The 27,056-nt window shown below is 48.4% G+C and overlaps 1 protein-coding gene across 2 annotated transcripts in view; it reads right to left on the reverse strand.

Moving 5' to 3' along the window:
• FIP1L1 (factor interacting with PAPOLA and CPSF1) overlaps window positions 1-27,056 on the reverse strand; it is a 576,361-nt gene that overhangs the window by 139,219 nt on the left and 410,086 nt on the right. For both annotated transcript variants that reach the window (XM_078678195.1, XM_078678194.1), the window contains exon 11: window positions 11,159-11,185. In XM_078678195.1, the coding sequence (XP_078534321.1) occupies window positions 11,159-11,185 (27 nt within the window). The remainder of the gene's footprint in view (window positions 1-11,158; window positions 11,186-27,056) is intronic.

Genomic DNA, 27,056 nt, shown 5'->3' on the forward strand with positions numbered 1-27,056 from the left:
TCCTTGCTGAGGGTTCTGAACTGCAAGAGGTGCCTGCTGTTGTTCTGGACTTCTAGAGAACTGTTTTCTGCTGGGAGGTGGAAAATCAACGCAACATCGAAGAAGCGTGACGCATCAGTACCTGTTTCCGACGCATCACCGCAGAAACCGTCGCACCGCCTGCCACGGCTCGAGATATCGCTGCACGATGCATCAGGTGCAACGATCTCCGAAGCCCGAGATCACTGCGCCGATTCCGACACAAGCCTGCTATGCGGCTTCAAGAATAAAATGCATCGTCCCGGATTGCCACATCGCAGCGGCAAGTCTGTCGCATCGATGGGGGTTGCATTAGGAGACAGACGCATCAACTCCCCACGCAATAAGAAATAGACGCATCAATTCCTCTTTGGTAAGGAAAAGAAGCCTCAACTCCCCTGCGCTGCAGGAAGGTACCGACGCATCACCTTCCAGGCAGCGCGTTTTGTTTGATTGCGTGATGCATCCAAGGTACTTTGTGTGAAAAGTGTCGCATCTGCAATTTGCTTTGAACTGAACTATTTCTACCATTTAAAAGCCATAATTCTATTACTGTGTTGTGGATTTTTGTCATTTGGTCTTGTTTTGGTTTAGATAAAGATTACTTAGTTTTCTAAACCGGTGTGTTGTCCATTTGTAGTGTTTTCACTGTATTACTTTATGTGTTTACAAATGCTTTACACACTGCCTCTGAATTAAGCCTGTCTGCTCGTGCCAAGCTACCAAGGGGGTGAGCTATATTTGGACAAAATGTACCTACCTCTGCCAACTAGAGACCCCCATTTGTAACATTGGTGGTCAGCGGTGAGGATCTGGACTTGCATTTGTGTCTTACATACAGTGATTGGTGTACACTACTGGTATACAGCAGACCATTACGCAACCACATACATTTAGTGGAACTTTTTCTTTGGGACTATTTTTTTTCTTGCAACTGAGAACTGCCAATCTTCATCATGTCAAAAGGAACATCACGTTTTTTAAACATTTTTTACAGACTTTTATATAGTGCGAACTTGACCCGAAGGTATCCGGTATCAATGCGCTTTACATAGCACCAGTTGTGTTACATGAGGACATATTCATTTTCTTTTTGTTAGGCACGGGGAGATTACGTGATTTGCCCAGAATCACAGGATGTTCAGCGTCATAGTAAAGTCTCAAACCCAGTTCCCCAGATTCGAGGTCGACCGCCCTAGCTTTTGGCCAACTCCTATCACTTGCATCTGTTGATATTGAATTTGAAGAGGAGAGGGTTGATACCCACACTGTGCCACAACTTAAAGCTATCTGCAAAAAGCTCAAAATCTCTGTAAGAGGCCTCACCAGAAAGGAGGAATACCAAAAGGTGGGGAAGGAGGATAAAGAGTTAGCGTTTCAGAGGGAGAAATTAGTCCTGGAAGAGTAAAAGATTCTCTTGGAGCATGAAAGAGGGTTGAGGTAGCTGGATCTAAAGGCAAAGAGTTTGAAGTTCAATCCCTGTGATGGCAGCGCACCATCAGTGCCTGAAGAAGGAAGTTATTAAGGATTTCACCAAGCATGAGGACATTGGTCAGTGATTCAAGACCTTTGAGGTAGCAATGAGGTCCCACAGAATCCCTGAGGGAGATTGGGGAGGGGCTTGTGGGCCGCTTTACCAGTGAAGGGAGACATTGCTTAACTGGCCCACTGAGGATCAGATGCCCCCAAGAATGAAGCCATAGTAGCCAGGTATGGATTGACCCCAGAGCTGTGCAGGCAGACATTTAGAAACTGTAAGAAACTGGAGTCCTACTTGGATGGAGTATGTGTCCTACTTTTGCAGAGCATTGGATGGTTGGGTGAAGGGTAGCAGGGTGAATGATTTGCAGGGGTTCTAGGATTGGTCGCATGGGAGCACTTGTCAGATAACTGTTCCAGAGCTACACCAGCACTTGATTGACAGTAAGCGGACTGACCCCAGGAAGCTTGCTGTGGAGGCGGACCGCTGGGTCAGTACCAGATCCAAAGGGGTGGTGTGGAAGACTCCGCCAATGGTGGGCAGGGTCCCCAGCAGTAGAGTGGAGGGAACAAGGGTAAACAGAAGGAGTTCCAAAAAGGACTCAAAGGGAACCAAGGTAAGGGTTCCCAGACTTCCACTGAAAAGAAACCATGGGTCCCAACAGGTAAACCTGTTCAGAGGGGTTCCAATGCATGTTCTGGTTGTGGTCAGGTGGGCCACTACCAAGGGGACCCTAGGTGTCCCAAGAAGGTTACCACCGCAACCACTGGTGCACTGCCCCAAGCAATGTCTAGTATAGCCTAGTGGGAGGAGTCGGGTGTCCAGGAGGGGTGGGGTCCCGCAAATATGTCCCTGGTCTCCATAGGAGACAGTGAGATGGTCCCAAGAGCTCATTTGCCTGATAACACTAAAAAAATACAGGCAGTGGGTGACCATCAATGGCCATAGCGTGGAAGCTCTGAGAGACACTGGAGCCAGTGTAACTGCTGTCAGTTGTCGGCTGGTGTCTGAAGAGCAGGTGGTCCCCAACGCATTCTACCCAGCTGACACAGGTTCCCTTTTTGGGGGTCAGGGGGAGATTCCCGAGGTACTTTGAAAGTAGCTGTGAGGCCAGCCATGCCTGTTGACTGTCTGCTAGGCAATGATTAGGAAAGCTCCCCTAGGGTGAAGGTGGCGCGGAGGTCTCATTAAGAGATATTGGGTCTGCCTGAGTAGGCGTGTGTGACCACTCGGTCTATAGCAGCTGGTAGGACCTGGAGCCTGTAATAGTGACCCAGGTGCCTGCCAGAAAGAAAAGAGGCAGGGGGCACGGGAAACCGCCCCAAAGATCCCACGGGCCAGGAGGTGGCAAACCTTGAGGGGGATACCCTGGAGCCTACAGGGTAACAAGTGGCTGAACTGGGGACCCTGCCTAAGCTGACCCATTGGCAGCAGGAAGGATGCTCCTCCAGGGAGGAATTCAGCCAGGAACAGCAGAAGTGCCCTTCTCTTGTTGATTTGCGGCAACTGGCTGCAAACCAGGCAGCAGGTGATCAGTCTGGATCACACTGGATATACTGGGAGAATGGTCTCCTGTATAGCGAGCCTAAGGTTGCTGAGCCTGGGTCAGCCCATGTGCTGGTAGTACCCCAGCACTTCAGAGCCTTCCTACTGGGTTTGGCTCATGATGTGCCTTCGGCAGGACATTTGGGGCAAGACAAGACCTTTGAAAGGCTTGTCACTCACTTTTACTGGCCCCCAAATGCATAAGAGTTTTGATATTCATTGTAGATCTTGCCAGACTTGCCAGGCAAGTGGTAAGAGTTGGAAGAAGTGTAAGGCTCCTCTCCAGCTTTCCTTGGGGTCAGCACCCCCTTTGAAAGGGTGGGTATTGACATTGTGGGGCCTTTGGATCCCACGACAGCTATGGGCAACAGGTTCATCATGGTCTTGGTGGACCATGCCACCCGGAAGCCATCCCTCTCCAGACTGTGATGGCCCCTATGGTGGGTCGTGTGCTGATGGCGATTTTCTCCCATGTGGGGTTCCCCAGAGAGATGGTGTCCGACCGTGGTACCAACTTCATATCTAAGTATACGAAGTCCCTGTGGCAGGCGTGCGGTGTTACCTATAAGTTCACCACTCCTTACCACCTCCAAGGTAATGGGCTGGTTGACGGATTCAACTGGACCCTGAAGGGCATGATTATGGGTCTTGGTGGACCCATGATGCTTTAGTAGGACGTCCTCTTACCATACCTTTTGTTTGCTTACAGAGAAATACCACAGAAGTCATTACGGTTCAGTCCCTTTGAGCTCCTATATGGGCATCCTGTAAGAGGACCTCTAAATCTGGTGAAAGAAGGATGGGAGAAAGTTCCCAGAAACTTTCCCAGGATGTATATAGCTACATCCTGGCCTTCAGAAACCAGACTAAGAGCTTAAGACAACTCGCTCAGGCGAATCGGTGGTGGAGCGTAAGAGTAAAGTCACCTACTTGGTGGACTTCCAGTCTCCTAGGAACATTTTGCGGGTCCTGCATGTGAACCGCCTGAAGCCACACTTGGAGAGGTCTGAAGTCGGCATGCTCTAGCAACAGATGCTGAAATGGAGGAGGAGAGTGAGCCTCTTCCTGACCTCCTGTCTGCAAAGGAGTACGATGGGTCAGTGGACGGTGTATCACTCTCCCCTGCCCTGAGTCCTGAACAGCAGAGTGGCTGTCGCCAACTGTGGGACAGTTTGCTGCTCTGTTCTCCCTGACCCCTGGTATCAGTGGTGTGTCCATGATGTGGACACAGGGGATAGTCCTCCTGAGAAGCACAAAATGTATAGAGTGACTGACAGGGTCAAGGCTTGTATCAAGGAGGTCTCCAAGATGTTAGCGCTAGGGGTGATTGAGCCCTCAAAAACCCTTTGGGCCAGCCCAGTGGTCTTGGTCCCAAAGCTGCCGCACCCGGTGCAATGCCAGAACTCCGGTTCTGTGTGGACTACTGAGAGCTCGATTCGGTCACCGGGACTGATGCACACCCAATCCCCAGAACCCAATCGGTTGGGAGCTGCTCAGTACATTTGACTTAAGTCTGGGTACTGGTAGATTGCCTTAACTGCTGGGGCAAAGGAGAGGTAAGCATTCTCAACTCCAGAGGGGAACTAGCAATTCCAGGTGATGCCCTTCGGGTTGAAGAATGCCCCTGCCACCTTTCAGAGGTTGGTCAACCAGGTTTTGGCAGGACTGGAGGATTTCAGTGCCGCTTACCTGGATGACATCGCAGTATTCAGTGCCACTTGGGAGGAACATCTGCACCACCTCTGGGAAGTGTTGAAGAATCTGCAGAAGGCAGGCCTAACGATCAAGGCGAGTAAGTGCCAGATCAGGCAGGGAGCTGTGGTGTACTTGGGAGTGCCCTATAGCCCAAGATTGATACCATTCTGGCTTGGGAACCCCCCCCAAGACACAGATAAAGGTGAGAGCCTTCTTAGGACTCACTGGGTATTGCAGGAGATTCGTCAAGGGTTAGGGCTCTATTTTTGCCCCTTGACAGGCTGACTTCCAGGAAGCAGCCCAGGAAGGTGAACTGGACTGACGCCTGGCAGAAGGCTTTTGATGCCCAGAAATCTGCCATGTGCACGGCGCCCGTGCTAAAGGCGCTCAACTTCTCAAGGGAATTCATTGTGCAGACAAATGCTTCAGAGTATGGTGTGGGAGCGGTGCTCCCACAGCTAAACGAGGAGCGCCTGAACCAACCTGTAGCCTTCATTGGAAGGAGGTTACTTCCACAGGCCACAGGAACAGAGGTGGAGTGCGATTGAGCGGGAGGCATTTTCTGTGGTCTGGGCACTGAAAAAGCCCTACTTGTTTGGGACTCACTTCTGGGTTCAGACAGATCACAGGCCCCTCAGATGGCTGATGCAAATGAGCGGTGAAAATACAAAGTTGTTGAGGTGGTCATTTTCCCTACCGGGATAGACTTCAAGGTGGAACACTGCCCTGTCCAGATTTTTCCGCGTTAGTGAAGAGAACGCCCAAGAGGGTGGGTAGTTCTCCCCACATTTCAGCTGGAGGGGGACCCGTGTTAGACTTGGCTCCATGGGCGTGGGTCTCCCCGGCATTTTTTGCTTTTGCCTCCTGTTTTTTTTCTGTGTGTTGGACTCCGTGTTGCTGGTCTGGATGGTTTGGGCACTTTGCCACTGCTGTTCAGTGCCAAAGTGCAAGTGCTTCCTTTGTAAATTGTTATGGACTGGTGTTTCCATGATTGGCTATTTGATTTACTAGTCAGTCCCTAGTACAGTGCACCGTGTGTGCCAAGGGCCCAAAAACCAAATGCTGCTAGTAGGCTTGCAGCACTAATTGTGCCACTCACAGAAGCAGCCTGTAAGATGTAACCCTGTCCTGCCATTGCAGAGCTTGTGTGCAGTCTGGGACTGCCATGTCGTATTGGCAAGTCTTGCCGGTCACTAACCTTCCCTTTTCTTACATGTTAGTCACCCCTACGGTAGGCCCAAGGTACCCTGTGGGCAGGGTGCATTGTATATGAAAGGTAGGACAGGCCCTGGTGTGTGGCATGTCTTGATAGTGAATTACTGTCAATTTCGTTTTTCACTATTGCAAGGCTAGAATAGTATAGAATGGGAGTTTGTTTATAACATCTTATAAACATATCTGCCCCTGGGAACAAGGTAGAAAAATAAAATTTGATATGACTGTACTCAGAATGTTAAAATGCATTTTTTAGTGAATGTGATTTTTACATCCTGTGTTTGAAAATACTACTTGTAGAAAGTAGGTATTTTCTTGCTTAGCCATCCAGTATGCCTCTGCTAGGTTTGTGTATTGCCTGCCTGGCTTTTGGATGACAGGGGCTGGAGAGGAGCAGTGGCTCCAGAGAGCCTGATGATTCGGGGCTGGGCTGAATAGACCTGGGCTGCATTTGGAGTAGGGGGAGAAGATTTCCTTTCACTTGAATGGGCCTGGCCTTCCTTCAACAATGCTGTCTCCACCTCCTGTCAGGAAGCTGCACCAGTAAGGACAGAACTGGTTTTGGATGGGTACAGACACTCTCTACCTTCAGAGAACAAAGGATGTTTGTGTATAAAAAGTGGGGCCCAGACTTTTAGATCACTTCTAGGATATCAAGAGGAACCTTTGCCAAGGAGAAGAGCCGGAGAAGCTGAGGAGGAATACTGCCCTTGTGCTGTTTGCTGTCTGGGGTTGGCCTGCAGTGGCTACTTGCTGCCAAGGAAAGGAGAAAAGGACTTTGCTGTTTGCTTTGTCACCTGCTTGAGGAAAAGATCTCCAAGGGCTTGAAACTGAGCTTGCTTCCTGTTCTGAAGTCTCAGGGACACAAAGACTTGACCACCAGTTCCACTGAAATTCCTTGCTGGGGGTTCTGAACTGCAAGAGGTGCCTGCTGTTTTGGACCTGTAGAGAACTGTTCTCCGCTGGGAGCTGGAAAATCAACACAACATCGAAGAAGCATGACTTATCCGTACCTGTTTCCGACGCATCGCCGAAGAAACCGCTGCAGCGCCTGCCGCGGCTCGAGAAATCGCTGCACGACACACCAGGTGCAGCGATTTCCGAAACCAGAGATCACCGCACCAATTTCGAGGCAAGCCTGCTGTGCAGCTGCAAGAATCCACGCATCGTCCTGAATTGTTGCATCACATTGAGGTGCCAAGTCTGTCGCACTGTAGGGGGACGCAGTAAGAAACAGACGCATCAACTCCCGACGCAGTAAGAAATCGATGCATCACCTCCTCTCCGATAAGGAACAGACGTCTCACCTCCCCTGCGCTGCAGTAAGGTGCAGACGCATCACCTCCCCCGGAGCAATGAACCGACGCATCACCTTCCCTGAGTGTAAGGAACCAACACATCACCTTCCCTGTGGCACGTTTTGTTTGTTTGTGTGACACATCCAAGGTACTTTGTGTGAAAAGTGTTGCATCTGCAATTTGCTTTGAACCAAACTATTTCTACCATCTGAAAGTCATATTTTTATAACTGTATTGTGGATTTTTTTTGTTTGGTCTTCTTTTGGTTTAGATAAAGATTACTTATTTTTCTAAACTGGTTTGCTGTCCATTTGTAGTGTTTTCACTGTATTACTGTATGTGTTCACAAATGCTTTACACACTGCCTCTGAGATAAGCCTGTCTGCTCGTGCTAAGCTATCACGGGGGTGAGCTGGGGTTATTTTAGAAGTGTATCCCCCTTACCCTGACTAAAGTAAGATCTGATCTGAGCTGAGCTCGTCATGAGCACCGGAGCACCGTGCCTCATGACATGAGCATGGAAAAGGTAAAAAATGTTACAAGTGGCCTAGAGCCTGTGAATACACTGCCCATAAATATCACTGTATTGCAGAGAGTTTCCTCCTCTACCTCTAAGCTGCCATCTTTCAAAAATATCTAACAGCTTATCGGGAGGATTAATGGAACATTAGCTCAATTTATGGCCCTATGTTCTGCAATCAGATAACTTTCGTTGATTTCACTCCCATATTGGCAGAGTTCATGGTAATTGGAGTAGATTGTCCAACTCTGGATTTTTCTTATATTCACATATATTGAATATTCCCCACCATAAGTATGAGAAACGTAAGACCCTCCACTTATGTTAACAAGTCCAGTAATATCAGGCTAAATGGCCTGCTATCTGCAGCCAACGGACTTCCTTCCTTGCGCATTGCTGCCTCAGGGCCACTGTCACATGCTTTTTAGATTTCGTTTTGGTCAGGAGGTGAAAGAGACTGCTCTGATTATATTTAATGTACACTATCTCCTTTCTGAATTCGTCTTCAATCTTTGTCAGCAGCTGTTGGCAAAGGTAAATAACCAACAAAGTGCCAGTTACCCTCTCAGAGTTTATTGTTTATTATAAGACACATCTAAAAAAGGGAATTACTGCACACGCACAACACATGGCAATAATAACACAAGACAAGGCTGCATCAGCAAAACACGTTATATGTAGTGTAATCACCACAAAATGAGTGCCCTTTACAGCAGTTGCAGAAGGCTAATTTGCCTTATGAAAATAATAACTGCAGCCACCAGCATCGCTACCACGCAATCTATCAACTAATCCATACATAAAGCAGTTTACAGACTTTCCTTTAGGCTAAAAAAAAGGGACGTCAAATACAATAGTCTGGTGGTCATCTTAGTTGTGGATGGAACATAAGGTCCCCGCCAATGCTTGAACGTCGTTCTACACACTTGATTCAGAGCAGAGATGAATCGGCTCACCAAACTCCATTGGATATTACAGGGTGCACCTTCTGATGGCCCACAGTTTTCTTCATGCGTACTAGCTCTTTCATCTATGGGACCTCCAAACAGATTGCATATGTTCTTCTTGCACTCGAGCCTCTACATTTAGGCGTTTCACTGAAAAGGCTAACGTTAAGCAGCATTAGTGATTCAACAACTGGAAAGAATTGCATTTAAAACCTGAAGGGTGTAGACCTGTAGTAAGCTAGTGAGAGACAATTCTCGCCTCGGTGCCTACTCTAACCAGGGATCACACTCGGCAACTCTGGGCATTAAGCTTGCCTCATATCTACAACGGCCCCCCACAGACGCCGGAGATGCCTGGTTTCACCTTGGAGATACCCAGAAGGGACCATCTCACAGGGAAAGCCAGGACGGGTTCCCCAGCGGTCTTCAGCGCCGGGACGCTTACGGGCAGCTGTGCGCTTTACAAGTCCAACACATTTACACATTTACTTGCAAATACATTGCAGAATAGTATAGACTTTTAGGTAAGAGGACTACATCTAGTGCATGACAAAACTTTAAAAACACATTTGAATAGAATAAATAAGGTAACACAAAAGCACTACAGAATGTTGAGGGTGAAGTAACCCAGGAAGTAAAAAATTCTAAAAAAAAAAAAAGGATTACAGATCATATACAGGTAAGGAGCAAGTGCGAGTTGAGATCAGAATTCAGATCTTAGAAGAGCAGCAATTGTTATAGCTTTGTTCTAGGTCCTCAGGGGTATCTGACTTACCAATGTTTAATGCAGCTAATGGAGAGAGTAAGAAGTGTTCCCGCCCATACCCAGGAGTTACAAAATACAGAGTGATAGATAAGTATCCGACCTAGGAGTAGGAGCTTGGTCTAGAAAGATTTGTAAAATCATAACTAAGCAAACCAAGTAATTATTCCTGCCATATGGCTCCAGCAATGTTAAATTTGCGCAGTAACTGACCCCGGAGTGGAGCAAGTACCACCTTCCGGTGCAGGAGAGCTATTGCAAGAGTTTCCAGCTCCAGTCTAGCCCCTGTGATATTCATTAGGTGAGGCCGCCATCACAAAAGATCAACTTGATCTTGTCAAACCACTGGAAAATTTGTAATGAAAGCCACATATGGCGTAGACGAGTTTGCCACATTCCTTAGATAATATTTTTTATACTATTGGTTGTAAAATATGTGCAAGTTATGCTTTATAAATGTTTTACAATATGCATCCTGAAAACCGGCAGCTGTTTTTATTAGCCACTAAAACGTCCGGGCAACTGTTTTGCCTGATGATTTACTAAGCCACTAAAGCAATGGTCAAAAAAAGCATGAGACACTCTGTAGCACTGGTCTATGCTCCCTTGTTGAGGAGAAAAATGAAAACTATGGGAAAACCTAGTTGAAATCTTCGAGTTTCGGCATTAGTCACTCATGGTAACAAAATGAAGAAGGAAATGATCCCATACATACACTAAAATTACACCAATTATTTAGTTCTTTTAAAGACAATCGTAGGAAAAAGTATAGACAGAGATGACACCGTAGAATGCCAGTTATAACAAACTAGGCGATGACAAGAAACACTTTAGTGAAGAACAGCTTCGTTTAGTGTGGTAATGCTTCCACGTTCAGAAAAATGTTATACCTTGACCCTCTGTCTGGAAAACACTGAACCCTGAGCACCTCCGATAAAAGTAAGAATACAGGAATTAACTTGTGAAATTAATCTCTTAATCTCTGACAAAAAATCGCATACAGCTTCAACCAAACGTGTTTCTTAGAGTACAGGCCGACAAAGAGACGCTGACTGGTCTTTTTGGAACTATTTTTTGAGTTGGAATAGTCATGTAGTTTGGCTAAAACCAAAAAAAGAAAAAAGCTGGGGATGGGGCATAGGTGGAGTCAAATCAAGCTGCAGGGCTCAGAATATGAACTAAGGTGACCTCAGTTGAGGGAGTCCGGGTATCAATTGCTTTCACAGGGAGAAGTTGGGGTCCATTTAACTTCAGTAATTGTACTGTTGTATCCATAATGTGACGAAACTCTGAACACAGGAATGACACTCATCTGTAATCCATCAGGTGACCAATTTGATGGCCACAACGGTATAATGTCCACAGGTAAAATACAGTGAAAATAAGGAAAAAGTAAAGGCAAACTTGTGTAAGAGACAACAATATTTTACATTACACCTAGAAGAAATTTAAAATTACTCAAACAAGAAATAATATTCAACTGCAAAAAATACCTGCAGCTGACCAAGAGGTCACTCTGCTAAAAATATTTTTCGGATATAAACAAGCAACCCAGCGTCCAGAGAATGTTGTATTACCCTTTGCATAAAAATTGCATGCTGTTTTCATTAAGTACTTTTTAAAATACATTAGAGTTTTGCAATTGGTGGACATGATTTATTTGTGCGATAAATTTACCTGGTGGTGGCACAGTTATCGGCATCCCTAAAATAAAAACAAACAAGACACATTTAATGAAATTAAATTGTATGGGCACATTTATCACACATTAAAATGAGTGTGAGGGGGCCATGACTCAAGAAGGCTCACTCTCACCTCCCTCAACAATGCTAATAAATAGCATATTGCTCTCTTCACATCTCCAAGAATGGTTTTGGCCATGCTGTTCTCTCACGTGCATTAGTTATAAACACAGTTACTGAGGCAGACTCCAATTTCAATCTCATTACATAGACCATTATTGTGAAGCAGAGACATTCTAGAGGAAGATCATTAGCCAGAAGACCGAGAAGAAGCAGCTCTAATACGGCGAAATCATAGGATTTCAACTTTGCACTGACTAAATCTTCGTTTACTACTACGCTTGCACCACATAATATGTTTAATTAGGCCACTCGTTTTTTTAAAAAGGCTTTACGGTAAGACATTTTTCCTACTGCATGAAAAAAGTCAAGAGAACCAGTTTTGTTTTCTTAAAAGTGGTGGTAATCTAAAGCAAGTAAGTCTATAGTGCCCAAATCCTGTGTTAAATGAGAGGCACATTTTATTTATGTGGGGCTGCTCTGCAACATATCAAGATGTTATCTTTTTCCAGAAAACTTTCATCTGTGGTCAGGAGACCAACAACTTTGGGTTGGAGATATCATTAATGCAAGTAGATAAGGTTAGTGATTTCCCCATTCCAAATGCTGCACAGTCCCTCAAAGAAGCAGGGACATACTCTCACCCTGGTCAGGTTTATGAGAATGAGGCCTCAATAAGAATACCGGTGTACAAGTTGTTTTTGATTGTGGGGAAGATCGACAGGGCTCTCATGTCGCTTTCAGAGCATTCGGAAGGTAATAACCTGGATATCATGTGGTAACATCATTGCAAAAAAGGGAGCATCAAATATAACTCCATGTGGCATAGTTGCCCAAAAACATATTTGTGAGACTGCAAATCATTAGTTTACTGGGCAGTCGCCTATCTCAATGGACAGTAGGTACTGTTGTCCACAGGTGGCATTTAACTACCAGCCCCTGGGTGTATTTTCAATATCATACATTAGGGATTTGAAGGCAAGTTAAATAAGTTATTGAGGTAAACCAATTTAACTATGTTTAAAGGGGGAGCACAGGCCCTTTACTTCTGTTTAGCAGGGCATATGGAAGTTGTACACAGTAGGATAATTATGCCAACCCCTTGAAACAAAAAGGTTAGATAATTTCAAAAACATTTCTTCTGTTTGGGTCTCTATTATTTGTACGCTTAGAATAATTCTTGTCCCGTAAGCATAGCCTTGAAAAGTAAAAATTGTCACTTTTAAAACATCATGAATGAGAGAGAGTTTAATGTCACAACCCCAGTTTAGCATTGTAGAATAGCGTGCCACTTCATTTTGAAAGGGGGATTATGGGCACTCCAGATATGATTATGTAGCTGCTATCCATACTGTTTGTGGGATCTTAAAATATATTTAAACGCTTGGGACAGAAAATAAATTAAAAACCGTTAAATGTAACGCTGAATGAGCTTTAACATGAGAAGGTTCTCAAGGATGACTGCTGACCTGTGGAACCATGGCTACAAGCAGTATCCAAGATAATCTGCTTGCAGAAAGAATCAAAAGATTGGCTCTTATGCAGATTTTAGAAAAGTGGTGCTGCCCTTTAGAGTTCTAAACTGCAACCCAGTACAGTGGTTGACCTTCGCTAACAATTTGATTTAAATGACTAACTTTATCAAAAATCTGTCCACATTGACTATGGAACAATGGATATTTTGATACAATCCAAAAACTGATGCACATTCTTTTAGCTGTCAGATTACACACATTGTATTCAGCACAAAAGAAATGTGCTTTATGAAATGGCAACTGAAATAGAAACATCCTAATTTACAAAACAATATGAACCCATTTTCAGTGTGAAAACCAGATGTCAAATAAGTACTACCCTATTCAAATGAAAAACTAACATGTCCATAAAGAATACACTTCAGAGCTTTTAGAAAATGTGAACGCCATTTAATAAAATAATTTCGAGTTCATATTTGTGCTTAGACCAAAATGATGACCTTAACTAAAATGAAAAACAATCTGCTTTCAAATTAGGGCTAAAATGTGTGCTTGCTAGAATCTATTCATCTACAAAAAGAAATCAAACATCCATGTGCTTGAAAATGAAAAATTGAATAAGTGTTTTATGACATGCCTTGATTACGGATACATGAGCTCTGATAAAAGAAAACTACTATGGGCAGATGTATAAATCTAAAAATGTAAAAAGGTAACCTTTACAAATGGCTTTGCACAATGACTTCTGTAATCTGGCAGCTTAATCGTGGAATGCTGGTTTCTGATCCAGGAATTCGATTTCCGATTACAGATGAAGCACGTTGAGAAACTGACATATTTTGTTTTCATGCACCTTTAAAATGTCTATTTGCTTTGAAGATTGGAGAGCAGATCACCATAACCCGGACTCTTTGTTGAATGTGGAGAAAGCCAAGATAAGGAGCTCCTACTGGAAGCCTAAGATAATAGCGCCCATTTTGGGAGCCAACTGGCTTTGCACATTTATCCTCAAAATAAAAAAATATACTTTAATCAACAGAAATTACTAGACTACAACACTCAGCCTGTTCACTGTGAATAGTAAAAGCTCCTATTGTAAGAGGTTTGGTGCAAAGAAGCAGGAAATGAACGCCCCATTATCTCAGTCTTCTAGAAAACATTCAGCTCCTGAGGAATGGGGAGGTTAGCGCAGTGTCTCCCTGTACTTACTTCTTTGATGCCAACAAACTGCTCAGACTGCTCATGCAAAGAGGATTTGTATCTCTCCAGGGCCTACAGGTGCAAGATCGAAATGAAAAGTTGAAAGTTGAAAGAAAAGGATAGCTCTGGTGGGTACTGATATATCCCCAGATGCTAAACTGGATCCTGAAACTTTTCTTTAGCAATAGCTCTCCAGTGTAGGCACCATATGACTTAAGTCATGGCTCTACCCACCCAGGAAGTGATATGACCGGTCTATGTCTACCGTTGCCTAGTGTGCTCATGTCAGTTACTTACTACAATGCCAAGGTGAGATGTACCTAGAGGAGCTAAGCAGCTTGACAGGAGAAATAGATACTAGAATGAAAAAGTTGTATAATACCTTGGACCCTTAGTAGGAGCATCACTACTTAAGAAGGGGAGGAAGGAAGGTTAAGAGGGCATTGAGGGAAGATTTAATATCCACTAGCACTACTGTTACCTAAAATAAGTTTTTTATTCTTTAGATGGATAGGTCTTCCTACAGATTCCTCACCTTGTGAATAAGTACCAACGCAGCACCTACCTTGACGCCTGATTTAGTTGTGCCTATCAAACAAGAAAAGTATGTAGAACATCTCTGGTGAAGTAGCCATTACTCCAAAGACAAAGTAACTGACTGGAAAATATTAGTAACCGAATGCCCCTTGCCAGGGAAGGTCCTTGTGGAGTGGGCATTAATGTCAACTAACATTTTGTTTCATAGTCAACGTGTAATTTTGCAAAAAGTAATCCAAAAAGAAATAGTATGCTTGGTCACTGCATTACCCTTCTTTTTTATAGCAAAACCCCCAAAAAGCTGGTCATCCACCCTATATGATCTTTTAAGATTAATTTAATAGAAGATGGCTCACCTAGGACTTAGCCAGTGCAAATACTCCTCCATCTTGGATGGGTGACGTGGGGAAACAAGGATAGAGAATGACAAAGTGGCCAATGTGGAAGGTGGGTGCCACTTTTTGCAGAAAGCAGGGGCATGTATGTCCCAGTAAATTATTGCACACGGTGGAAGGATCAATAGGGCCGGCTAAGCTCAACCATTCTACAGTTATTTACACCAGAAAGACTGCTTACGAGTTTAAACACAAATAGAAAAGCTATGTATTGATCCAAATAGTGGTGCCATAAGAACGTAAGAACTAGATTTAAGACCCACAGCAAAACAATAAGGGTGTCCGAAGGAACATGTAGAGTAAACCTTTCAAGAAATCCTCCACTAGGGACAATATGAAAAAGAAAGGCAATTCAAGAACTGAAATACAGACAAGGCAGCCAAGAATCATGCTGTGAACACGAGGAACAATCACACTGCTGGGTACCTTCGGCATACCACCCGCAGGGCCTGCTTTTCATACTGATACGCTGCACACCCAGTTCTAACGTTTAACCACTCATCACAGTGATTTTTTTTTTTAAATGTATTTTTATTGCAGAATCAGGAATAAACACAGCCAAAAAACCAACCCAAGTACCAGCGGGTCCCATCAGACAGCAGTCCAGCAATGCAATACACAGCCGATTAGCCCACATCCCGGAGGCTGGGCGGCGCGTCAATAAAGCAGTTCGCTGGAGGCACCCTGGTACATGCCCAATGCCGGGCACGGGTCAAGTACAGCACTTCGTTCCTGCTTTTATCCCAAAACAACCAACCATCTTCTCCCCACCCAATCCCCGGTCACTTCAATGTCACATCACAAAATCAACCCGACTATGTTCCTGGGTCAACCGGTTCCGGGAAGTCGCTGGCAACCCACCCCATCCCACAACTCCTACTCTAATCCCTCCCCCAACTGCTGCTAACGCGGGTATCTCCAGGCCCCTCCTGCTCTAGGGTGACAGCCATCAGGAAGTTGTAACGAACAAGTGGTCACATGGAATCCTGACTCACAACTGATCGGTCTCATCACTGTCAGTTAAGTGGTCCCTCAATGCCTGCGCCACCATCTCCCACGACCGTGCCAAATCCAAGCTCCTCTCATTACCCGTTCTAGTCGCCTGGCGCATCCGTGACACACTCTCACAGCCCGACCACTTCACCAACTCATTCCTCCACCTCCGTACAGACGGCCCCTCTTTAGACTTCCAATGCCAAGTGAGTTCTCGCTGCGCCAATATCAGTCCTAACCCAATGAATTTACTCGTCACCTTTGTCTTTTTGGTATGCGGGAACCACAGAAGCAGACACGTGGCCATGTCAAAGTCCACCTCCCGATCCGTGACAGCATTCAAGAGGTCCCCTACCTCGGCCCAGTAGTCACCCAACCTCGGGCAGCCCCACAGCATGTGGTCAAAATCCGCTCCGGGCTCCAAGCATCTCGGGCACATGGCGTCATGCACCTGGAAGTGGCGACGTAATCTCTCCGGGGTCAAATACGCCCTATGGAGCACAAAATAATGCACCTGTTGGAATCTCGCATTCCTCGTCTCTTTCCAGGCCCTGTGTAGCACCTGACCCCAAACAGCGTCCGGAAGGGGCTTACCGATGCTGGCTTCCCAACGCAACTTCAACTCAATCAACGGAGCTAGACCCTCGTTCAGCATCCTATTGTGAAGGCAAGTCACCGCCTTGACGGTGCCCGCCGCCATCACCACATATTGGCACACCTCCGACACCTCTGGTTCAGCCAATCCGCCCCCCCAGTGCCGCCGCAGAGCCGCGACCACCGCCGCATGCAGCAAGAAGGAGCCATTCGGCAGGCCGAACTGCTCCTGCAACGTCTGGAACGGGGCCAACGTCCCATCCACATACAGGTCACCTACCATCAGCAAGCCCAGGTCCTCCCACTCCAACAATCTGGACCAATCACCCCCGTGCGGCAAAATAGTGAGCATACCTAACGGGATCTCCGGGGCATACGGCCGGCGCTTCCCCGCCCTCTTCATATATCTATTCCAACACAATCTGAGGGTCCACTCTTCCATCGTGACTTCCCTACTGGCCAGCCTCTGTTGCATCACAATGGACGACAAGACCTGCCGCTGAACGCCCACCCCTCGGCCAACCTCGGGCCCCCTGAATTCTCTAGCCACATTCTGCGTCAGGACCTGGAGCTGCGCCGCCAAATAGTATAACTCGTAATCGGGGACGGCCATCCCTCCCTCACACTTGGGTCTCAGCAGGGTGGTCAGTGCTACCCGTCTGCGACCATGGCCCCAGAGAAAACCAGTCACCATCGTCCTCAGCTCCCTGAATATGCCCTGCGGGATCCACACCGGCAACGTTCTAAAATAGTAGAGCAGTCTCGGGAGTGCCACCATTTTCAACAGCGCCACTCGGCCCAATACAGACAACGGGAGGGAGGCCCAGAAGTCCATACTACCTCTCAACGCTCTAATGCAGCGTCCCACATTCCCGTCAAGGAGGTCCGCTGTAGCATGGTAGATGCGTACCCCCAGGTACAGAAAACAAGATGGTTCCCACTTCACAGACCCCACGAGCTGTGGGCAGCGCGTGGCCTTCCGCAGCGGAAACACACAAGTTTTAGTCCAGTTCACCCTGAGGCCCGACAGCTCCCCAAACCTGCTCAACATATCCACCGCGCCTTCCAGAGCCTTTCCAGCGTCCGCGAGGTACAGCAATAGATCGTCAGCGTACAACGATATATAATGCGAGTCAAGGCCCTGCATGATCCCGTCGTAAGCAACTCCCAGCCTCGCCTGTGCAGCTAGGGGTTCCATCGCCAGATCAAAGAGCAAAGGGGATAGCGAGCAGCCCTGCCTCGTACCCCTACACACCGGGTAAACCGAGGAGACCAGTGTCCCTAACCGCACCCGTGCTTTGGCCGATGAATAGAGCACTCTTGTCCAGCCTCGGAACCCGTCCCCGATCCCGAACTTCGCCAGCACACCATCTAGAAAATCCCACTCCAAACTATCAAACGCTTTCTCAATATCAACCGCCAGCACCACCGGGCCCGGATCCGACAAGGCAGCACTATCAATAACCCCGATCAGCCGACGGATATTCATCGAGGTACTCCTGGAGGGGATGAATCCCGCCTGATCCTTATGTACCAAAGAGGTCATCAATGGCAAGAGACGGGTGGCTAGGATACGGCTCAGAATCTTATAATCCACCGTCAACATAGACAACGGACGGAAAGAGGCGACATCCAAAGCATCCCTGCCCGGTTTCAGCAGGGGCACCACCAGCGCCTCTGTCATAGACTCAGGCAGTCGCCCCAGCTCCTTCGCCTCCACATATACAGCCTGCAGCCTGGGCGCTAGTACGTCGATAAATTTGGCATAGAACTCGATCGGCAGCCCATCCACCCCCGGGGTCTTATTCCGCGCCATGTGGCTAATCGCCCCTCTAATTTCGGCCAGGGTGACAGGGCCTCCTATATCATGGGCGTCCTCCTCAACCAATACCGGTAGAGGAATCGGATCTAAGTAGTCGCCAATGGCCGTGGCCTCCACTTCAAGGTGGCTGGTATAGAGGCCCGTGTAGTAGGATTGAAAGCGCTCCAGGACCGCGGCCTGCGAGCAAACCACCACCCCGTCTCCCCTTCGTATACTCAGCACCGAACAACCCCTAGGGGTCGGATCAGCCAACTTCGCAAGGAGCGTGCCCACCTTATCACGTTCCTCGTGCACTTTCACCGCATACAACTTATAGTCATAGCACCGCAGTCTCTCAGTCTCATTCGCCACTGCCTCCTTAGCACGCAACAGGTTGTCCTGCAGCTCAGGCTTCTCCGGACGCCGCAGTTCCACTTCTCTCAGCACCGACTCCGCTTTCGCGAGATCAGCCAGCACGGCACCCCTCACAGTCAGAAACCGGCCCATACATACCCCTCTCACCACCACTTTCATCGCATCCCATTCATTCGCTCTGGTCGCCGTCGACCCAGCATTGACCGCGAAATAGTCGTCAACGCCTTGACGGACCGTATCGCAGAACGCTGGGTCCTCCAACGTCTCTGGACGGAGTCGCCACGTGGGGACCGCCGATCTCGCCAACTGCCACTGCACCGAAATCAGCAGCGGGTTATGGTCCGAGATGGTTCTAGTCAAGTACTCAGTGTGCCGCACCACCCTCGCCAAAGACTCACAACACAGCACCGAATCCAAACGAACATGCAGATCATGCAGCGCCGAGAAATAGGAGTAATCCCGGGTGTCGGGGTGCTGCGCCCTCCATACATCCACCAAACCCCACCTGTCCTGCCATTCCCGCCTACGAGTCGCAAGTCTGCGCACCGGGGAATCCACCAAAGGCGGGTGAGACCTGTCCAACTGCACATCCGTAATAGAGTTAAAGTCCCCCGCCAGGAGGATAGGGCCTGCCAAGTAGCACGCCAGTGAGCGCGACAAGCTCTCGAAAAAGTGGGCCTGCTCAGCGTTGGGGGCATAAATGGTACACAGCACTACTTCCCTTCCATACAGCCGTCCCTCCACCACTACATAACGACCCTCCGGATCTATTTTCTGACTCGTGACCTGGAATGGCGTGCCAGCTCTGACCCAGATCAACACTCCTCTGGCAAACGCTGAGTAAGTCGTGCCAAACACCTGGCCCCGCCACCTCCTCTGCAAAGCCCCGCATTCCTGCTGTGTCAAGTGAGTCTCCTGAAGCATCGCTATCTGGACGCCCCGCCTCACCAAGTAGGCATGCACCTTGTGGCGCTTGACCATAGTGCGGAGACCCCGGACATTCCATGTGACACATTTCAGATTAGGTAACGTCCCCATAGAGCATCAAACCCAACAGTAGCACATGCCAAGAAATGTGACCCGCATCGCAGCAATTGTACAACCCCCTCAAAACATCCCCTACAACACCCACCCTCCCATTCCCCAGGACAGGGCCTAGTAACCCAGCTTCAGCCCCGTTCCAAACCTCAAACACCCCACACATCACACTAAACTGTGGTCGACACCACAGAGGACCTTAGGGGTCCGATGGGGACTATGGAGCCCCGAACCAGGACGACAGAGCAACCACCCCGCGCCCACAGCCCCTCGCTGCCATTGCAGCCCCATACCTGGCAGTCCATGAAAAATCAGGAGCGTCCAGGCCATGTCAAAGTCCATCCACCAAAGGCCTCATCCATTAAAGATACCATCGGATGTCTGTGGAGTAACCTCCGGCCCCAGCGCTCCCCCCACCTCCGAGTCCTCATCACCAGTCTTCAAACCTTCACTCTCCGACGCCGAACCCCTGGAGGCGTCCTCTTGCTGCGACCCCGTTATATTCGCTGTGGCCTCCAACGCACTCCGTCTATCGGCCAGCATTTGCGCCTCTCGCTCGGCCCGTTGGCGTCGATTCCGGGAGCGGATGCGCTGCGACTTCCGGACCCTGACCGGCTGCTCCCGATCCCTGGTTGGCCTGTGTGCCCGATCCGTCCCTGCTCGATACAGTTCCAGCCAGGACCAAGCTTCATCGGGCGCGTGAAAAAAGTGAGTCTTGCCATCAACGACAATCCGCAGCTTGGCCGGAAAAAGCAAGGAATATTGAATCCCCTCCTCTCTCAGCTCCTTTTTCACAGACAGGAAAGAAGCCCTGTTCCGCTGCACCTCTTGCGTGTAGTCCGGAAAGATGGTCACCTTACTGTTGTCCACCTGGAAGGGGCCACGATCCCTCGCCTTCTGGATCAGCAGATCCCGATCCTTATAGTGCAGCAGTCGGACCACCATCGGCCGAGGCGGTCGGCCCTCCAAGGGAGGCTTCGCGGGTACCCTATGCGCTCTTTCCAGGGAGAAGAAGGGGGAAAGGCCCTCAGGCGCCACCACAGTGCGGAACCAGTCCTCCAAATAGGCCACTGCATCATCCTTCTCAATCTTCTCCGGAAGCCCTACCACCCTCACGTTGTTCCGGCGGTTGCGGCCTTCCGCGTCCTCCACCCTACGCTCCAAGGTCGCCAGTCGACGGGCAACGTCATCAAGTTTATGTTCCGCCGTGACCACCGCCGGTTTCAGTTCCTGGAGCAGTTGTTCATTGGATTTCACCCGGTCCGAAAGTTTGGTGTGGTCCGCCCGCAACAGGCCGAGCCCCGACGCCACCTGCGCAATATCCTGGCGCAGTTCCTCTTTCGTGGCGGTTATCGCGGCCAAGATTGCGTCTAGGCGGAGGTTGAGCCTCTGTTCTTGCGGCGAGGACTCCGTCCGGGAGCCGCCAGCCAGATCTTCCTGCCTCTGGCTCCCCAGTCCAGCAGGCTCGGCGCCGCCAAGCCCCTGTGCAGCCATCTTGGATGCAAGTACTCGGCCACACGAGCAGCCCCTCCAATCAAAGGCGAGGCCCACCAGAAGCACCCAGCCGAGCACAACGCACCAAACCTCAGGATAAGCGGGTGTTCGCGGTGCCAACAGCACCCCACGCACTGCTCTTCGATCAGCTCCCGGGTGGTAGTGCGCTCCACAGTGTCCCGCAGCCACTCAGGGAACACCCGCAGCCCTCCCGGGCCAGTGGGAACAGAGTCCGCGAGAGGGGCGGGCCGCGAATCCGGCGAGGCCCCGGGCTACACCGGCCCCTCCGCTACACCACTTGCTGTAGGGCCCAACACTACGCCACCAGCTCGGTGCGTCTTCACCGCCCAGCGGGCGGGGCCCCCACCTCTGGTCGGGCGGACCGCCACCTCCGAACCGCCAGGCCCCGGGACGTCCAAGCGCCGTGGGCGGCCGCCCTCCCCAGCTCTCCGCCGGCCGATAGTTCACTCCTGCGATCCGGTGGCCCTATGGTGTGGCGGCCGGTGTGAGGATGGCCTCCCAAGCCCACAGCGCCCTCGGTGGCCCAGCACAGGGGCAGGCTCCGCTCCGCTGCCGTCTCAGCAGTAGGTGGGGGAGGGGCGCCTCACACGCCTCACTCACCGGCAAAGCACCGCCGGGCCCCCCCGCTGCTCAGGGTCCGCTCCGATGAGCCCCCGCACCGCACACCGCTGCCGAAATGCTCCGCCTGAGCCTGTGGCCGCTCCAGTGCGCCGCAACACACCGCTCTCGGAGCCCTCAGGGAGGCGGCGCCGCCATCTTGGCTTCGTCCGCTCGACAGGCGCGCCGAGCTCCAGGTCCGCCCGCTGCCACCGGCCAGGGTCCCGACGGAGCCGAACGCTCCTCGAATGCTCACCAGCCCTTCGGACCACGAATTCCGCCGCCAGGCAGCGCGGGGCGACGGACAATCAGGAGAAAAGACGGGGCATGGCGCGGAGCAACTCGCTCACGCAGCCATCCCGGTCGGCGCTGTAGCCACGCCCCCTCTCTCATCACAGTGATATTGCAACTTCACCCTGGAGAGGTTTTTGTTTGACTGCAGACATTGGAATACGTATCATATTTGCAGAGTGACACAGTTTTGTGAAATATTAGAGTTATAGACTTGATTTAGCTTATTTGACCCTAAAGAAGTCAAAGGGATACTCTTCAACTTAACAAAAAACACGTTGGCTGAAATCTACAAATACATAAAGATTCACTGAAACCGTGTCGTACGTGGATTCAAGTCTTATTTGATGATTTTATGAAAAAGGAGATTTATCAATGTCAGCCTCAAAGGGGATTAAGCCTGCAGCGTGGCACCAAGATACAAACATGTTCCAGAATAAGCAGACTTGGTGACCAATTTTCAGTCTTCCAGAACGACATCTGCCACACCGAGGAGGCTGAAAGTCTATAATTGACTGCACTCAATCGTTGTTGGCAAAAATGACAAGTCCTGGCACTGAGATAGAAGACCTTACCATCCTGATGCAAATGAAGATCAGTCCTTTCAGAAGAGGAGGTTGGACATGGAGTTCCAACAAATCGCAGTGCAAAATTCTACTTGCCAAGTGAACGGCAATGAGAAGCAGCCACATGCCATCTTTGTTGACTTTCTGTATAACCCTAGAGATTATTGGAGCTGAATAATTTAAGTAGGTCCTGTGAATACCTTAAGTGAAAGGCATCCTGTAAGGACATGCCTCTTTTTGTATGGTCACCCCAAGTTTTTATTAATACTGATGTTGCTGGGTTTTCGACTTGGAGTGCATGGAGGACTTCCAACCTGACCTCACTGCCAGTGGCCTGACCCTAAAACATGCAGGCTAAATTGGCTTCTACCCAAACGGCGTAAACTAACTTACCTATAAGTTCCTGGTATATGGTACTCCAGGTACCCAGGGAATTTAAGTTAGAAGGTCATGCCAAGGATTGCAGCAATGGTTGTGCCATCCTGGCTATGACGCAGGCAAAACGAGTCTCCCAGTCTGCCAGACTTTGTCATTAAGAGCAATGGCAAAGCCAAGCATCCCCCGCAACATGCCCAAGTCAAGCCTAAGGCAGTCCGACTGGGCCCTAAGGAAGGGTGCAGCAAATGTCATGGGTAGGCAGTAAAACCACGAAACTGCTGTTTTTACTGTGGAAAAACCTGGTCGCCCTTTTGGCGAATACAGGGTTAAACACTGACTGACCCCCTTAGCTGTGCAAACTCCTGAAGGGTACAACCAAAGTTAATACACCAAAGAATCAAACCATTTGTTAGATTAAGCCCCACTTGACTATCAAGTCAAAATTAACATAACTTGTTGCATTAGGCAGCTTTTACAAAGTTGCCATTTTGTTGCCTTTAGTCCCCTGTGCCCTTAACGTTTGAACATGGTGCATTGTTCTTGAGATAGCTTTCTGCTCTCCAGGAGAGGCGTGGTAACGACCCCCAGGAGAGGTTACAATAGATGCCTGTGTGGAAGAGAAATGTTCTCTCCTTCCTCCAGAAAGCCACAGGACTGTTGGCCCAAACGGCGAGATTCAAAGGAGAAGCCACCTTTGAGGGGCCTAAGGGGAACACTTGGGAGAGGGGCTGCTCTTTTGCTTAGGAAGACAGGCTGACACTATGGACAAGGAAGGGAAAACCAGTTGTCAAACCAGTTTCCCAGGGGCGTGCAGCCACACCTCTGGGTTGGCCTGGGGAGCGGGGCAGAGTGGTGTATCCTGAGACCGCCAGAAACCACACTTTAAAGGAAGTGGTCATCATGAGAGAGAGAACCTGGTATCCTATTGACCGCTAACCACATTTGACACTGAGGGCATTTTCGGAGTATAAAAGGGCACCCCAAGCTCAGATGTCAACTGGACTGGAAGAAGGACGGCCCTGCTGCACCAAGGAACCGGCAAAGAGAGGCTGTACCAACGTGGACTGCACCTGCGGAACCTGGTGACTAGCAAAGGAGAAGGGACTGTGCCTGCTATGTGCTGTTTGTTGGGAAGCCATTTACCGAGCCCAGTCGGACTCGAAAGGGTCAGTTGGCTGACCTCCTGTTTGCAGCACAGGGCCCCCAACCGCTGAAGAAGCTTGCTGGGATGAGTTGGTAGCCCAAATCGTCCAGATGCCGTCCCTCATCTCCATGCAGCACCAGAGACCAGAAACCAACGCTCAAAGTTGAACCCGAGTCTGCTGTACCTGGAAGAGTCGTCTGAGGGCAGCTTGGTCACCCAGAAGTTAAGTTATCACCCAGGAAAGGATTTGGCTGCGACCGCGATACCCAGCGACTGGTAGCCCTGTGGCAAGTGGACTTCTACAAGGACTGAAGGGACTCAGAGGGACCGCGACCCATGTGCCCAGGACCACCTCACATAGTTTGTGGACTGAGAAATAGCCACAGAAAGACCCTGTGAATTGCACTGTATCCACAGAATGTTCAGCATCCTGAATCCCTTGCATCAGGACCACTGCCATAGGAACCTATAGCAAAGCGATAAAAGTGCCTGGAACTTAATGACGACTGCTTCTTCCTCTGAGGGTCTTGCTGAAGATGGTCACCTAAAGTAACTCTAACCGACTCCAATAAAACTATAAATGTTTTTGTTCAAAAAGTTACGAAGTGTCAAATTTTTAGGAATTTGCCAATGCTGGTTTGTGATTGAGTAAAAAGCTGTGATTTACTGTACCTTTTAAATATTGCATTTCCGCGACCCTTCGGTGGATCTGTTTAATTTGTTATATAAAAATACAGTCCATTTTTATAAATTGGTGTAGGATTTCTCAAGTCTCATTGATTTCTTTTGAAAGTGTTTGGTGCTATTTAAATGCTTTACACTTTTCCCACTTGTGTAAGCCTTGCCGCTCAGAGCCATAGATACCCAGGGTTGAGATAGAGGGTTTAACGAAAGAAACCTTTTGGTCCTAAATGTGTTGGTAAGTGAATTACACGTTGAGGTCCCACAGCCACACCATATAGAACACTCCATTTCTTCACACATCCCTCGAGAACCATGGTAAAGGGTGCATAAAATGACACTTTCTATTAAAAGTACCGCAGCAGCGGTGAGAGGATCACCCTTGTCAAATTAGCTGGCGTTCCTATTCATTATCGTCCAAGGACCAAAGGCATCCACTGTCAATCAATCAAATCACTGTCATATTCAAAGCATCTGCCAAGTGAGCTGCCACCGAACAAAATTCTGTGTTTCATAGGCTATTACAAAGCCTCCAAGCACAGAGTCCAGGAACCAAGTTTCCCATGCATGTTGAGGTAGTAGGCAGCTGTGTGTTGTCCTGGAAGCCGTTTACACCATGGCACAAGATGGAGAGACGATAGAGTTGGAGAGAGAAATGCCTTCAGGGTTAGACAGATGGCATGCAGCTGAAGGGCAGTCATCCTGCTGGTGGCCACAGGCCTTGCCCCTCCACTCTCCCATGTGAGCACCCCAGCCCAGCCAGCTGTGTCTGGTATGATGATGTTTGTGATGATATAGGAAGACGAAGTGCCATTATCAGACTGGAGATGTTCGTTCCCCAGTTGAGGTCCGGAAGGACTCATCTGAACATATCCATGAGACTTGCCTGGTGTTCGAACCACTGCTATCTGAGGTACCTACCACTGAAGGGATTTCAGACAACAAAACAGAAAAGACGGTGGACTATCGTTCCTGCACCTCTATACCAGTTTCATCGTCTATACCAGTCCCACGCAAACAGCCCAGACACTACCCGTCCTATGATGCCGGTGTGATCCAGATCCTTAACAAAAAATTGAAGTGCGTAGGGTGAAAAGAGTCCAAAGATCGAAAGTAGGAGTTTCAAAGTTCTTTATTAGTCAAATTTGTATGTATGTTCAAAACAGAAAGTTCAGCCCACGTGTTTCGTTCTCGCGGAGAACTTCGTCACCGGTGACCAGCGTACGAAGTGACCAGGCTTACAGGCCGTACTTGGCCGCAAGATATTTCTCTTAGAACTCTAGAGTTACTGCCTGGAAATTCTCCTTTATTGTGTGTCTGCGTCGGTCATATACAGACTCCGATATGTCTATACCTTTGACGAGCCTTACTGGATGGCATTAATTAGAGAGCGGGACAGTGACCTCCAAAAGATTTGTGCCGTACATAGAACACCAAGCAGTTATCAGGCCTATACACATGTGTGGCCCATTTACATCCAATACTTCTTGGCACTATACAACATTTTGAAGTGTAAAGTTAAATTAATCTGCATTATAACAGCTTCAAAATATATCTTTTGTCCACAGTGCCTCTGCTTAAATTTCTACTTTGACGTCTCTTCAAGATCTCCTTAGCTGACATATTTAAAGTAGACGTTAAGAAATGCACCAGTACTGCAGTACTTCAGGAGTTCTGAATTATTCACTACCTAATCAAATACTTCCTTTACAAACGTACGCTCAGAAAGCTTTCCAGGTTCTTCTGTTGGATAACTTTTCACTCTCGCCAATATACGGGGCATGACAACTTCAAAGAGGGGTTATTTTTCAAAAAGACTTCTAGAGGATGTTTTACATTTAGAATACTTAATTTCTGGCAAAGAGTTCTAGGTAGTGTTATGCAACAGGTCTATCAAAATAAAGGAGGGAGGTGCAACAGGATATTTCAGTCGCAGCTTTGAAGATAAAATGCTGGCAGCAGCACAATGAAATCACAGGTCTGCAGGCACACACGCCAGATCTTCTCTTGGTTATATTTAGAAGTATAAATGTGAATGGATGATGTTTGAACATTCAGACCCTGCCAAATGAACAAAGGACCAACGCTGCAGTGGAAACCTAGCTATTCAAGTTGAAGCATTTGGAAATAATATAAACTGCTTATACGGAGCATATTGAAAAAGTTAGTTACGTTTAATGACGTCTTATCTGG

This window comes from Lissotriton helveticus, chromosome 2_2 (genome assembly GCF_964261635.1).
Source record: "Lissotriton helveticus chromosome 2_2, aLisHel1.1, whole genome shotgun sequence".
Taxonomy (NCBI): Eukaryota; Metazoa; Chordata; class Amphibia; order Caudata; family Salamandridae; genus Lissotriton; species Lissotriton helveticus.